Here is a 13,596-nt window from a genome sequence, read left to right on the forward strand (position 1 = left end):
GTGAGAGACTCGCATGTCCTCAGCTGGGCTCTTCCATTTACCGTACTTGGGCAGTAATTGGTCACAAGGAACGCGCAATGAAAGGATTAGAGAACATCCTATTCCAGCTGTCCTTTATCTAATGCTGGTTACCAAAAAACAAGTAAAACATCCAACTGGTTGCTATAAACAGTACAGACACTTTTTTACTTTTTCCGCTTAGAATGAGGTGCAATGGGCACTACTTTTGAAAGTGTCTGAACATATTAAAGCTGATCTGCAGGCAAACGGCTAAATACACAAATAAAATGTATATAATGTTGTACCTGCCCAATGTGTTTGTATGTCTGTCCTGAGATTTACACAGCTCTGTCAGACAGCCAGAGATGTGACCTGAACTTTTCCTGCTACAGCTTCACTTTCACTTACAGGTCTCCTCCCCACCCACGCCCAGTGACTGGACAGTGAAAGAAGAAGCAGTAGTCTGATAAGTAAATTCTAGGGCTGTTACTGTTTAAAATTTTCGTGTCCGATTAATCGATTTTATTTATTTATTTATTTATTTTTTCGACTAATTTCGATTAATTATAACGCACATACAGATCCAACTACTTTTAGCTGATCTCCTTGCAATACAACTCTGCATTAGTCAGTGGTAAATGTATTTCCACAATCCATGACTTAACTTCACAGTTCACACAAATACGTTTTAAATTCAAACTGTAGCAAAGACGCAAGTCATTTTTTTTTTTTTCCCCCACAGTAGCGTGTCAATCCCTCCACCTCCGGTCTAACTAATCACTCTCACCGTATGGCATGGACCCCTGTGTAAACAGGTGGTCATGCAAGCGGGTATTAAGAGTTAACATGGACCATAAACTTCTCTCACATCTCCTTAGATCTCAGCAAGGACGCCAGGTCATTGGTAGAAAGAAAAGATCTCACCGTTTTAAAGTGGTGGTCCACATAAAAAAAAAAAATTCATGAAAATTCCTAAAAAATAAAAAAATAAAAACGACTAAAAAAATAACATTTTGTACATTTTTTTTTTTTAACTCACCTCTAAATGCCTGTTGCTAGGGGGTCCCTCGTAGTCTGCCTCCTTCAGTGCTTGGGCTGGTGACATCACTTCCCCTCGATGCAGGAAGGGCTCAGCTCTGCCCCCTCCCTCCTGTCAGTCATCTGGGACACGTGACAGGTCCCAGATTACTGCTCGGCCACCCACGGCATGCGCATGGGTGCCCGGCTGTGAAGCCACAGCCGGGTGCCAACAGTTAGAATGCCAGCACCGCCAGGACAGGTAAGTGTCCGATTATTAAAAGTCAGCAGCTGCAGTATTTGTAGCTGCTGACTTTTATTTTTATTTATTTTTTCGGGGGAACACCTCTTTACGTATAAGATTTAATTTTTGTGTTCAAACACAAACTACTCGCATAAAGATGATAAAAACACAGCATGTAAAGCCAACAATTGTGTTAGTTTTGTAGGGCAGAAGCTGGTGGCGTCATGCATAGCTCCTCCCCCATACGCGTTGCGTTCAATCAGAAATTCAACGTTACCGGACTCCTCCCCCCCTTCCCTTCGTTAGCAGATGGAGCCACTTGGGGAAGGGGGAGGAGTCCAGTGACGTCGATCTACGTGACGTCACCAGACCTCCGACGGAACTCCCTGAAGTCCCGGAAGCTGGCGGAGAGGTAAGTACGGAACAAAAGAATTTTGATTGATCAAAAAAAATGAATCGCTTAATCGAGGAATTAATCTTTCATTACCACAGCCCTAATAAATTCATATCTTTGTCACTCTGCTCTTGTCTTCTATCAGTGTATTTTCATTGCAGCACACCTGATCTTGCCCTGTTCAGGTCAGGGCTCTGTATACACCAAACCACATCTTTACGAAGCTGGCCTTGTGCAAGGTCTTGCTAGAACAAAAAGGTTCTCCTTGAATTGCTGCCGAATGGTTGGAAGCAAACAGATGTAAACCGTACTTTACACTAAAACTACCTGAATGCAATAATTTTCAGGGGTGTCGCATGCTTTTGACCTTATAGCAGGCTTTCTCAACCTTTTAACCCTAGAGGAACCCCAAAAATAATTTTCATGTCTCGAGGAACCCTTCCTAATACCAATCTATATACCAATGCTCCTTGCATTGGTGGTCAATAGGAAGAATGTCCCCCTTAAAGTGGTGTTCAGAATGCCACCCTTTAAGACAGTTATAAAAGATATTTTGTGCCATGCTGCTGGCTTTGCTAAGTGGTGCTGAACCTTGAACTCTGTAGACACCATCAAATAGGTGGTCCATCAGCCACAGCTCAAGGAACCCCTAGCAACCTCTGGAGGAACCACGGAACCCTGGTTGAAAATGGCTGCCTTCTAGTGTAAATTCTCTCTACTCTAAACTTATTTTGAGAAGAATTTGAGTTCAACTGTGTTTTCCATCACAACGCTATTATCTTCATCCTTTTTCTTTTCTGATCTCCACTGGAAACGCGTCAGCTGGAATTAGATTGCCATGAAAATACAAACAGCCAATTCTTTACCCTTGTCACTGCAGAACCCCAGCCTTGTTTCAATGCAGTTTGTTCATGGCATTCCTATATTATGTCTAAGAAGATGTCTAAAATGTGTTATTTATATGTCTGGAGAGGCATGTTTAGCAGTGCAGTCACGACAAGATAGGGACCTCGCTAAGAGCCACTGGAGACATGAAAATGCAGAAAGCCTGCAACCCATTATATAAAACATTCCAAGAACTCACTGAATGGCCAAGGTCATTGTAATTATTATTACGTCTCTAAGAAGAGGCGTTTTTCCATTTCACAGATTTAGGGTGGATTAATTGCATTTAACTCCTTGTCTGCTGGATTTAGGCATACACCCATTTTATATGGCAGAGCTGGCTGCAGTTTTATGATATCAGAGAGCAAGTCACTAGGGCGTAACCATTAAACAGGTCTAGTGGCCTATGATCTGGCCTATGATGCTGGGGCTACAAGCACTATAGCCCATAAATTCACAGTCCCTGTTCTTGATTGCACCATCTTTTAATATATATTACTAAAGTGTAGTCTGGTTTAAACTTCTATTATGAAGGAAAACCAGCCACAGATTGCAGCAGCTGTGAAGGCCCATACACACGATCAGAAAATCGGACAAAAAAATCATACGATAATATGATCGTTGGCACACATCTTTCAAGAGCTGATCATCTGGTGGGACAAGCACAAAAATCTTTCTCGTACGATTTTTGTTTAATCAGTACAGTTGTCGTCCCAAATTTTCCAAATTTTTATTCTGTCATATGAGAATTTTTGTAACTTTACCTTTTATTTTGAATAGCGTGCAAAAAAAAAAAAAAAAAAACGGACGATTGTTCGTCCAATAATTTGTAGCATTAGACATCAGGTAAACTCTTCCAAGCTGTCAAACTCAGACAAGAAAGCATAGACGATGCGATTTCTCTTTCCTGCAACCACTATGTTGATTAAGGGAACAGTAATGCCACCTACACACAACCGGACTTTCTGGCTGACCAAGTCCGATGGTCTTCCCGACGGACTTCCAGCGGAGTTCCGATGGACTTTTCTAACGGACTTGGCCACACATGAACGGACTAAGTCCGCTCGAAAGTCCGTTCGCTTTGAAAGTGATGATGTAAGAAGGGACTAAAAAAGCGTGTGTCGTATTTTTGGTCAGTCTGACCAGCCTACAGACAAACGGTTTTCCCGATAGGAATTAAGTCCATCGGACAGATTTGAAACATGTTCTATTTCTAGGTCCGTTGTATTTTTTGAACGAAAAAAGATCGGATTAGCCCACACGTGATCGGATTGTCCAACGGACTGATTCCGTCGGACCTAGTCTGCCGGAAAGTGTGTACACGGCATAAGGCTCCGTTCACACCTGGGCGTTTTTAATTGCAGGCAGAATTGCCGCTATTTTACCCGTAATTTCAAAACGCTCTGCTAAAATGACAAATTGCACAATGCAAATTTCAGATGCCATTCATCTTAATGGCACCTAGAAATGAAGTGCAGTTCTGCCACGATTGTCGCAATCACAACAAACCTCATCGCGTGAATCTTGTTGCCCCGAAAAAAGATCAGGAGCTCCTTTAGGGCGACAAGCTTCGTGTGAAGCAGTTTGCCGTGATTTATTGAGGCAGAACCGCACTTCACTTTTATTCACATTGTGCAATTTGTCATCTTAGCAAAGTGGTTTGAATTCTGCCTGCAATTCACAAAGTTCAGGTGTGAATTCAGCCTTCTTAGTGTTTCTGCAACAGTATTGATGGGGAAATCCCCTCCTATGGAGCTAGAGACAGGGGGGTCTGTCCCTGCCGGAAGAACACAATGATTATTGCTAGCGGCTGTAGCTAGAAGTTCAACATGATGGTTATACCCAAGCCGATTGATGTATGCATTTTGGTGCAATCAGCCTGTCCATAGATGGTTCAGATCTCAGCCAGGTTCAGCATTGACCAGCTAAGATTGGAACCATCTATGGCCGGGTTAAATGAAGGGGAAGATATCAACCTTTAATTACTGATCATGCATATAATTCATATTTTTAAACCCAGTTCTGACTGCTTCTCCTAAAACCTGTGGCCAAAAAGGTGTTTACATGTTTCCAACAATGCTTAAAGAGGAAGTAAACCCTGATGGGTTTACTTCCTCTTTGATTCCCTGCAAAGGTAAAGCATAATGGACTACTATGCATTGCATTGTAGTCCATTATGTGTCACTTACCTGACACAGGAGCCAGCGAAGTCACTGCTGTCCCCTGTAGTTCCGAGCGTCCATCTTCTTGGTGGGTCTCTCTGCTCCGGCGCTGTGATTCACCGGAGCAGCAATGACGTCACTCCCGCGCATGCGCACGGGAGCCGACACTCGCGGCATATCGCCGTGATCTGCGGCTTACCCAGTGCGCCTGCGCGCCGCTGTCTACGGCGCATGTGCCGTAGACAGTGGTGCCTGTCTTCAGGTAAATCTCTCCTAAACCGTGTAGGTTTAGGAGATATTTCTTGGACCTACAGGTAAGCCTTAATCTAGGTTTACCTGTAGGTCAAAGTGGTTTGTAAGGGTTTACAACAACTTTAAATAAGCTTGAAAACAAGCTGACCTTGATAGTTTTACACACTGAGGAGTAGCTCATCCTCAAAGTTCACAGCAGAACCTCTGAAGTCGCCTATGTGTTTACATTAAAGATTAGAAGGCTGATTGAGTCACTGCTGGGAGAGGGACCCCTATTTGTTGGAATGGGCAAACGGGGTAAACTGAGCTGCCAAGGAAAAGTCTTCATGGGCCTCAGTTGTGAACTTTGAGAATGAATTGCTGCACAGTAACTGGTCTGTAAGAGCATTGCTGTAAAGCTCATTTACTGCTTGTTAAGAATAGTTAAATGAACTGAATTTACGATTCTCTATAAAAATGACCGACCTGCTTGGGTCTCCATGTTGGTGTTATCCTTCTGTTTGGGTTCTGCTTGGGTTCTGCTAGTAGTATGACTGTTCTCTTGTATTTGTTTTCTATCCTTTTTTTTTTTGGAATTCTGTATTATAATTCCCCTAACTAACTTCCCTACCTGTCTGTTTTTATTTCATAGGCGCCTTTGTGATCTGCTGGACACCAGGGCAAGTGATCCTCCTTCTGGATGGATTGGGCTGCAAATCTTGTGACGTGTTGACCGTGGAAAAGTATTTCCTTCTTCTTGCTGAAATCAACTCCGTCATCAACCCCATTGTCTACTCTTATAGAGACAATGAGATGAGAGCGACCTTCAAACAGATCCTCTGCTTATGTTGTAACCGAGGCTCCAAATACTCAACTTCCGTCAAGTCTACAAACACAGAGAGGAGAATACTGGCTGACAATGGACATCTGGTTAGGGACTCCACACTTTAGAAATGTCTGTCGGCTCTCACTGGACTGAACCTAAAAGGAGATTTGCCACTATGGTGCCATGGATCTGGAACTGACTGACATCAATAACCAAATAGGCTGCAAGGCCGGACTTTTATATTTTATGTGAAGCATGGCCAAGTTACACCACCAGTATGTTTCTATAAGAAAATACAGGGCCTGGGTCCTGGATTGTGTACACTGGTACTAAGTGATGGTTCTTCCAACTTTAAGCTAAGCTAAGGTACCACAATTTGGACCAGTTTGTCAATATGAACGATGGGATGCCACATGTTGTCAAGCTTCAGATACCATGAGAAGAAGTTGGCAGCAGGAAGCAGCCAGTGACTATACCGAGATGTCTACAGAACAATGAGATGTTGTTTACAAGGCTTATGAAAGCCCTAAAGAGAGAAAAATGAGCCTTAAATCGAAAGTTGGTTGCTAAGAGGGAAAACTCTGGGACATATTGTAGTGTGTTAACATTTTAGGAACAATGATTTCTGGAAAGACTATAGTTTGAAATTATCTGCAATATATATATACTGTATGTGTAAAATATACATACATATATTATACACGCACATTTTTTTTTAATTTTTTTTTTTTTTTTTTTTTGTATTAGCGTGATTATGGTTTACAAACAGTCACTTGGAGTATACAAGAACAATGTATATCTTTAAAGGTTTCCAGACCAACTTGCTACTTGAAACATAGCCTACAGCACCCGTCTCTTTAAGACTAGAAGGTGCCATTCCAAAATTCATTATATTGTGCCACTTGCAGGGTAAACCTGTTGCTAGTGTTGAACCAATGTGAGGCAACATTGCTTAACCACTTGCCGCCCACCCACAGTAGTTTTACTGCAGTTCAAGTTGAACTGCACAGGCGGGCTGGACAACATTCCTGTACGTTGCTGGCTTGCCTCCGAGATTGGGGCTCACATGCACACGTCCCACTGCTGACCTTTACTATGATTGGACACAGCACAAGTTTGGCAGCTGATTTCAGCCAATGATTTTGGCTGAAGTCAGCTGTGGCCAATCACACAAATATACAAATCCGTGTACTGTGAATAGGGATGAGCTCAAGCGTGTTCGCATGGAACAGGTGCAGAGCCCGCCAGGAAGTCGGCACAGCGCTGCGCTAATCACAGGCAGTGAGACATTGCCCGAACTCTGCAGCCGCGCCTCGGGGGCAATGTCTCACTGCCTGTGGTTAGCGCAGTGCTGCGCCGACTTCCTGGCAGGTTCTGCGAGTGTTCCATGTGAACACGCCTGAGCTCATCCCTAACTGTGAACAGCGATCTGGCTGTTTCTTCTTCCTGCAAAGCTAGATAGTAAAGTAAAAGCTACACACAACATGCATTGTTAGGCACACAGTTAACCCCTTGATTGCCCCTAGATGTTAACCCCTCCCAAGCTAGTGTCATTAATACAATGTCGGCATACAGTATTATTACTCAATCATTAGCGATGTCAGTGTCGGTGACCCTAACTAGGATATGTTTTATAACAAAGTAGAAAAAAAATCATTTTTCCTACCCAAATTTTTGGTCTTTTTAATAAAAAAAAAGTGGCTTTCAAATACCACCAAAAGAGAGCTCTATTTGTGTGAACAAAATGATACAAATTTCACATGTGTACACTGTGTTGCGTGACCCCCAATTTCCAGTTAAACTAACAGTGTTGAATAGCAAAAAATGCCCAGGTCATGAAGGAAGGGGGTAAAACTTTCCAGAGGTCAACTGGTTAATTTAGCACAGAACACTACATTCTTTTTCTTGGCTTTAAGTTAACCACTTTCAGACCGGACCATTTTGCTGGTAAATGACCAGAGGTCTTTTTACACTTTGGCACTGCGCTGCTTTAACTGGTAATTGCGCGGTCATGCAATGTTGTACCCAAACAAAATTTGCGTCCTTTTCTTCCCACAAATAGAGCTTTCTTTTGATGGTATTTGATTGCCTCTGCGATTTTTATTTTTTGCGATATAAACGTAAAAAGACCGCAAATTTTGAAAAAAAATGATATTTTCTACTTTTTGTTATTAGAAAAATCCAATAAACTCAATTTTAGTCATACATTTAGGCCAAAATGTATTCAGCCACATGTCTTTGGTAAAAAAAAAGTCAATAATTGTATATTTATTGGTTTGCGCAAAAGTTGTCACATCTACAAACTAAGGTACGTTTTCTGGAATTTACGCAGCTTTTAGTTTACGACTGCCTATCTCATTTCTTGAGGTGCTAAAATGACAGGGCAGTACAAAACCCCCCCAAATGACCCCATTTTGGAAAGTAGACCCCCTAAGGAAATTGATAAGAGGCATGTTGAGCCCATTGAATATTTTATTTTTTTGCCTCAAGCGATTGAATAATGACAAAAAAAAAATTTTTTTTTTTTTTTTACACAAAGTTGTCACTAAATGATATATTGCTCACACATGCTATGGGCGTATGTGAAATGACACCCCAAAATAAATTCTGCTGCTTCTCCTGAGTACGGGGATACCACATATGTGGGACTTTTTGGGAGCCTAGCCGCGTACAGGGCCCCGAAAACCAAGCACCGCCTTCAGGCTTTCTAAGGGCGTAAATTTTTGATTTCACGCCTCACTACCTATTACAGTTTTGAAGGCCATAAAATGCCAAGATGGCACAAAACCCCCACAAATGACCCCATTTTAGAAAGTAGACACCCCAAGCTATTTGCTGAGAGGCATGTTGAGTCCATGGAATATTTTATATTTTGCCACAAGTTGCGGGAAAATTACAAACTTTTTTTTTTTTTTTTTTTTTTTCACAAAGTTGTCACTAAATGATATATTGCTCATGCATGCCATGGGCATATGTGAAATGACACCCCAAAATAAATTCTGCTGCTTCTCCTGAGTACGGGGATACCACATATGTGGGACTTTTTGGGAGCCTAGCCGCGTACGGGGCCCCGAAAACCAAGCACCGCCTTCAGGCTTTCTAAGGGCGTAATTTTTTGAGTTCACTTCTCACTACCTATTACAGTTTTGAAGGCCATAAAATGCCAAGATGGCACAAAACCCCCACAAATGACCCCATTTTAGAAAGTAGACACCCCAAGCTATTTGCTGAGAGGCATGTTGAGTCCATGGAATATTTTATATTTTGCCACAAGTTGCGGGAAAATTACAAACTTTTTTTTTTTTTCACAAAGTTGTCACTAAATGATATATTGCTCACGCATGCCATGGGCATATGTGAAATGACACCCCAAAATAAATTCTGCTGCTTCTCCTGAGTACGGGGATACCACATATGTGGGACTTTTTGGGAGCCTAGCCGCGTACGGGGCCCCAAAAACCAAGCACCGCCTTCAGGCTTTCTAAGGGCGTTACAGTTTTGAAGGCCATAAAATGCCAAGATGGCACAAACCCCCCCCCCCAAATGACCCCATTTTAGAAAGTAGACACCCCTAAATTTAGGGGTACACTAGTGAGACTAGGTAATAAATGGCGGGTGCCCTGAAACTATAAAAAAATAACTAACCAACCAGCGTCACCTGTAACAGTTATATGGTGATCACTGGTGAAAGGGTTAACTAGGGGGCAATCAGGGGGCTTTATGCGGTAGTATATGGGGGTCCCTGGCGCTATAAAAAGCTGCGGCGAACCTAAATACCTACCTGCCTAACTAGCGTCACCTGTGACACTAATACAGCGATCAGAAAAACGATCGCTTATTAGGCTGGGTTCACACTGGAGCGATGCGGGAACGCCACGAATGCGCGGCGGGTTCCCGCATCGCATGCCTCCCGGCGGCAGTTCACACTGCCCTATGCGAACTGCTGGGAGTGTCAGTGAAATGTTAATGACACCCCCAGATCAGTTCGCATATCGCAGTGCGATCTGCAAACTTGGATCGCATGGTGTGAACACCCATGCGATCCGATTCTGCTGCGGACCAAAAAAAGGGTCCCGTGCGAGTTTGCGGCGGGTGCGGCGGGTGCGACACGAATTCAGCCATACTATCTGTATAGCTGAACTCGAATCGCACAGAGATCGGATGTGATTTGCACTGCAGTGCGGTGCGAATCACATCCGTTCTCATAAACCGCTGCAATGTGAACCCAGCCTTAGTGACACTGGCGACGGGGGGTGATCACGGGGTTAAACCTTTATTGGGGGGGTTAGGGGGGTACCTTAGAACTAAAGGGGGCTAACCCTAACTGCCCTAACAGTTATTAGTCACAAATGACACCTGCCGGGTGATCAGGGGGTTAAACCTTTATTAGGTAATAAATGGCGGGTGCCCTGAAACTATAAAAAAATAACTAACCAACCAGCGTCACCTGTAACAGTTATATGGTGATCACTGGTGAAAGGGTTAACTAGGGGGCAATCAGGGGGCTTTATGCGGTAGTATATGGGGGTCCCTAGCGCTATAAAAAGCTGCGGCGAACCTAAATACCTACCTGCCTAACTAGCGTCACCTGTGACACTAATACGGCGATCAGAAAAATGATCGCTTATTAGGCTGGGTTCACACTGGAGCGATGCGGAAACGCCGCGAATCCGCGGCGGGTTCCCGCATCGCATGCCTCCCGGCGGCAGTTCACACTGCCCTATGCGAACTGCTGGGAGTGTCAGTGAAATGTTACTGACACCCCCAGATCAGTTCGCATATCGCAGTGCGATCTGCAAACTCGGATCGCATGGTGTGAACACCCATGCGATCCGATTCTGCTGCGGGCCAAAAAAAGGGTCCCGTGCGAATTTGCGGCGGGTGCGGCGGGTGTGGCGGGTGCGGCGGGTGCGGCGAATGGCTGAACTCGAATCGCACAGAGATCGGATGTGATTTGCACTGCAGTGCGGTGCGAATCACATTCGTTCTCATAAACCGCTGCAATGTGAACCCAGCCTTAGTGACACTGGCGACGGGGGGTGATCACGGGGTTAAACCTTTATTGGGGGGGTTAGGGGGGTACATTAGAACTAAAGGGGGCTAACCCTAACTGCCCTAACAGTTATTACAGTCACAAATGACACCAATGCAAAAAAAAAAAAAAAAAAAAAAAAAATGACATTGGTGTCACTGTGACTGGGGGGGCAGGGGTAATTGGGGGGGTGATCGGGGGGTAAAGGGGGGGTGTGAGTGTGCCTGGCATGTTCTACTGTGTGTGGGATGTGTTGGTGCAACTCACTGATCCGCTCTCCTCCGTGTCGGAACGAAAAATACCGACACGGAGGAGAGAATACATCACTTCCTCTCCTGTGTTTACATTACAGGAGAGGAAGTGATGTCACCGGGGATTTCCATTCGTCGGGAGCGATCGCGAGGGGGTGGCCATGAATGAATGGCCGTCCCCTCGTCCGGGATCGCTCCCGAACGAAAACCGACCGCCGCAGGCACCGGGCGGGGGCCCGATCGGGCCCCCGACCCGCGGGAGGCAAATCACGTACATGTACGTGCTTATGCCTGCCCGTGCCATTCTGCCGACGTACATCGGCGTGAGGCGGTCGGCAAGTGGTTAAAAAAAAAAAAAAAAATGGCAAGAGTTAGCCCACCAATGAGAGGACAACACGCCAGTGTTCCTTGAAGTCCTGGGCTTCACATTCCAAGGTGTAGACCAGGGTTTCTCAACTGCAGTCCTCAAAACGCCCCAACAGGTCATGTTTTTCAGGCTTCCCATTATTTTGCACAGGTGATTTGATCAGTTTCACTAACATAGTAAGTACCACAGCTGTTTCATCTGAGGGAAATCCTGAAAACATGACCTGTTGGGGCGCCTCTAGAACTGGAGTTGAGGAACACTGGTGTAGACATTAAATTTGTCCACACCAGTACGAAGGCCTTACACAAGGCGTTGTCTGGTAAAACTAAGCAATGTAACTCTGGATATAGTAAAGGATTGTGGGGCGGTTTGAGCTCCTTTAAGTGGAAGAGAGACACATGTTTGTCAAGTCAAGCACCTTTCTTTTTTTTCATTTCAAGTTTTGGGAGGATGAGAAATTTTGAACAACTGGATCTAATGTTTGAAATTACCCCTTTTTTTTTTTTTTCATTGTGAATCCCAAAGTGGACTCCCAGATGGACCAGTAATACCACGGCTAACATAAAAAGAAACATTGTATATAAAAGATATGCTTAAATATGTATATAAACATATATTTTGTCTCTGACGTCTTTATAAATGTTTTTTGTGGTTACAGAAATTTTTTCCTAATTTTTAGCATGTTTATTGAAAATTTGTTGAACAAACGTGGCGGCTCTTACAACCAGAGCAGTGGTCCCCGTCCATATAGTTAATGAACCACATGGGGTTTGTTATAGCAGCTTCTTTATCTGTTATTCAGCTGCAAATTTTAGTTTTCATGAGGTCCTCAAGAAATCAAGCGTCGACTGCTTGCCGACCATATAACTTGTATATACACAGTACGGCGGCAAGGAAGCTCTGCTGTGCAGGATCACGTACCTAGTACATGATCCTGCACTTCCGGGTCTCTGGTGCGCCACTTCTGATGATTATACACAGCGGGAGCTGATCTGCAGGTACCGCAGACTTCATGTCAGCCGGCCCCTGCCGATCATTAGGCAGAAAGCCAGAATGACCATCTGCCTATGTGAACAAGTCAGATCACCGTTCTGTCAGTGGGGAAGGCATTGATCCTGTGATCCTGCAAAGCAGGGACATGGATCAGTGCCTTCCCCTAGTAAAAGCACTGGTCAGGCACGCAGTTAACCCTTTGATCGCCCCCTGATGTTAACCCCTTCCCAGCCAGTGTCATTAGTACAGTGAAAGTGCATATTTTTAGTACTGATCACTATATTGGTCTCGCTGGTCCCCAAAAAGTGATTTGTCCGCTGCAATATAGCAGTCCCACTATAGGTCACTGATCTCCGCCATTACCAGTAAAAAATTAAGTATCCATAAATCTATCCCATAATTTGTAGACTTTATAAACCAATCAATATACGCTTATTGTTTGTTTTTGTTTTTTACCAAAAATATGTAGCAGAATACATATTGGCCTAAATTGATGAATAAATTCGATTTTCTTTTTTGCATTTTTTTATTGGATATGTGTTATAGCAGAAAGTAAAAAATGTTGTTGTTGTTTTTTCAAAATTTGTCGGTCTTTTTTTTGTTTATAGGGCAAAAATAGAAAAAAAAAAATGCAGAGGCGATCAAATACCACAAAAAGAAAGCTCTATTTGTGGGGAAAAAAAATGGCATAAATTTGATTTGGGTACAGCATTGCATGGCCTGCAAATGATCAGTTCAAGTAAGTCGGTGCCGTATCAGAAAAAATGGCCGGGTCAGGATGGGGGGGGGGGGGGGGGGGGTAAATCTTCCGGAGGTCAAGTGGTTAATTGGCCATTTATTCCTCACTCTCGAAGGCTTCTTTCCTGCCAAACTCCTCTTCACCACTGTTATCTCTCTGGCCATGTACTGGTGGTTGTAGCTCAGGGAAAGATGTTGAAGGTCTGTCCAAATTCTGGTAGTAGAAGAGGGCGCTGGCTGCCAGATGGCGCATAAATTCTGGTACAGCTGGCTGAACACTCGGTAGAATTTTGAACATTGCGTGTTTTTTGTTTCTCTAAAACCTTCACACCTACATTGTAGATTTATTTCCTGACTGCTGGGGGATTTACCATGTAAGTGTCAGAGCTGTCAATGTTTTATTGTCTGTGACCCAATGAAGGGCATTTCCTCTCGCTTCCTTCTGGGCAGGATGTA

At 43.8% G+C, this 13,596-nt stretch overlaps 1 protein-coding gene across 3 annotated transcripts in view; it reads left to right on the top strand.

Moving 5' to 3' along the window:
* The window catches only part of LPAR2 (lysophosphatidic acid receptor 2), a 95,677-nt gene extending 87,998 nt beyond the window's left edge, over positions 1 to 7,679 (top strand). For all 3 annotated transcript variants that reach the window (XM_077470119.1, XM_077470121.1, XM_077470120.1), the window contains exon 3: positions 5,586 to 7,679. In XM_077470119.1, the coding sequence (XP_077326245.1) occupies positions 5,586 to 5,884 (299 nt within the window). In that variant the 3' untranslated portion in view covers positions 5,885 to 7,679. The remainder of the gene's footprint in view (positions 1 to 5,585) is intronic.
* The last annotated feature ends 5,917 nt before the right edge of the window (positions 7,680 to 13,596 follow it).

Source organism: Lithobates pipiens, unplaced genomic scaffold (genome assembly GCF_037356315.1).
Source record: "Lithobates pipiens isolate NorthernLeopardFrog02 unplaced genomic scaffold, aLitPip1_a1.2 Scaffold_8, whole genome shotgun sequence".
In the NCBI taxonomy this organism is placed as follows: domain Eukaryota; kingdom Metazoa; phylum Chordata; class Amphibia; order Anura; family Ranidae; genus Lithobates; species Lithobates pipiens.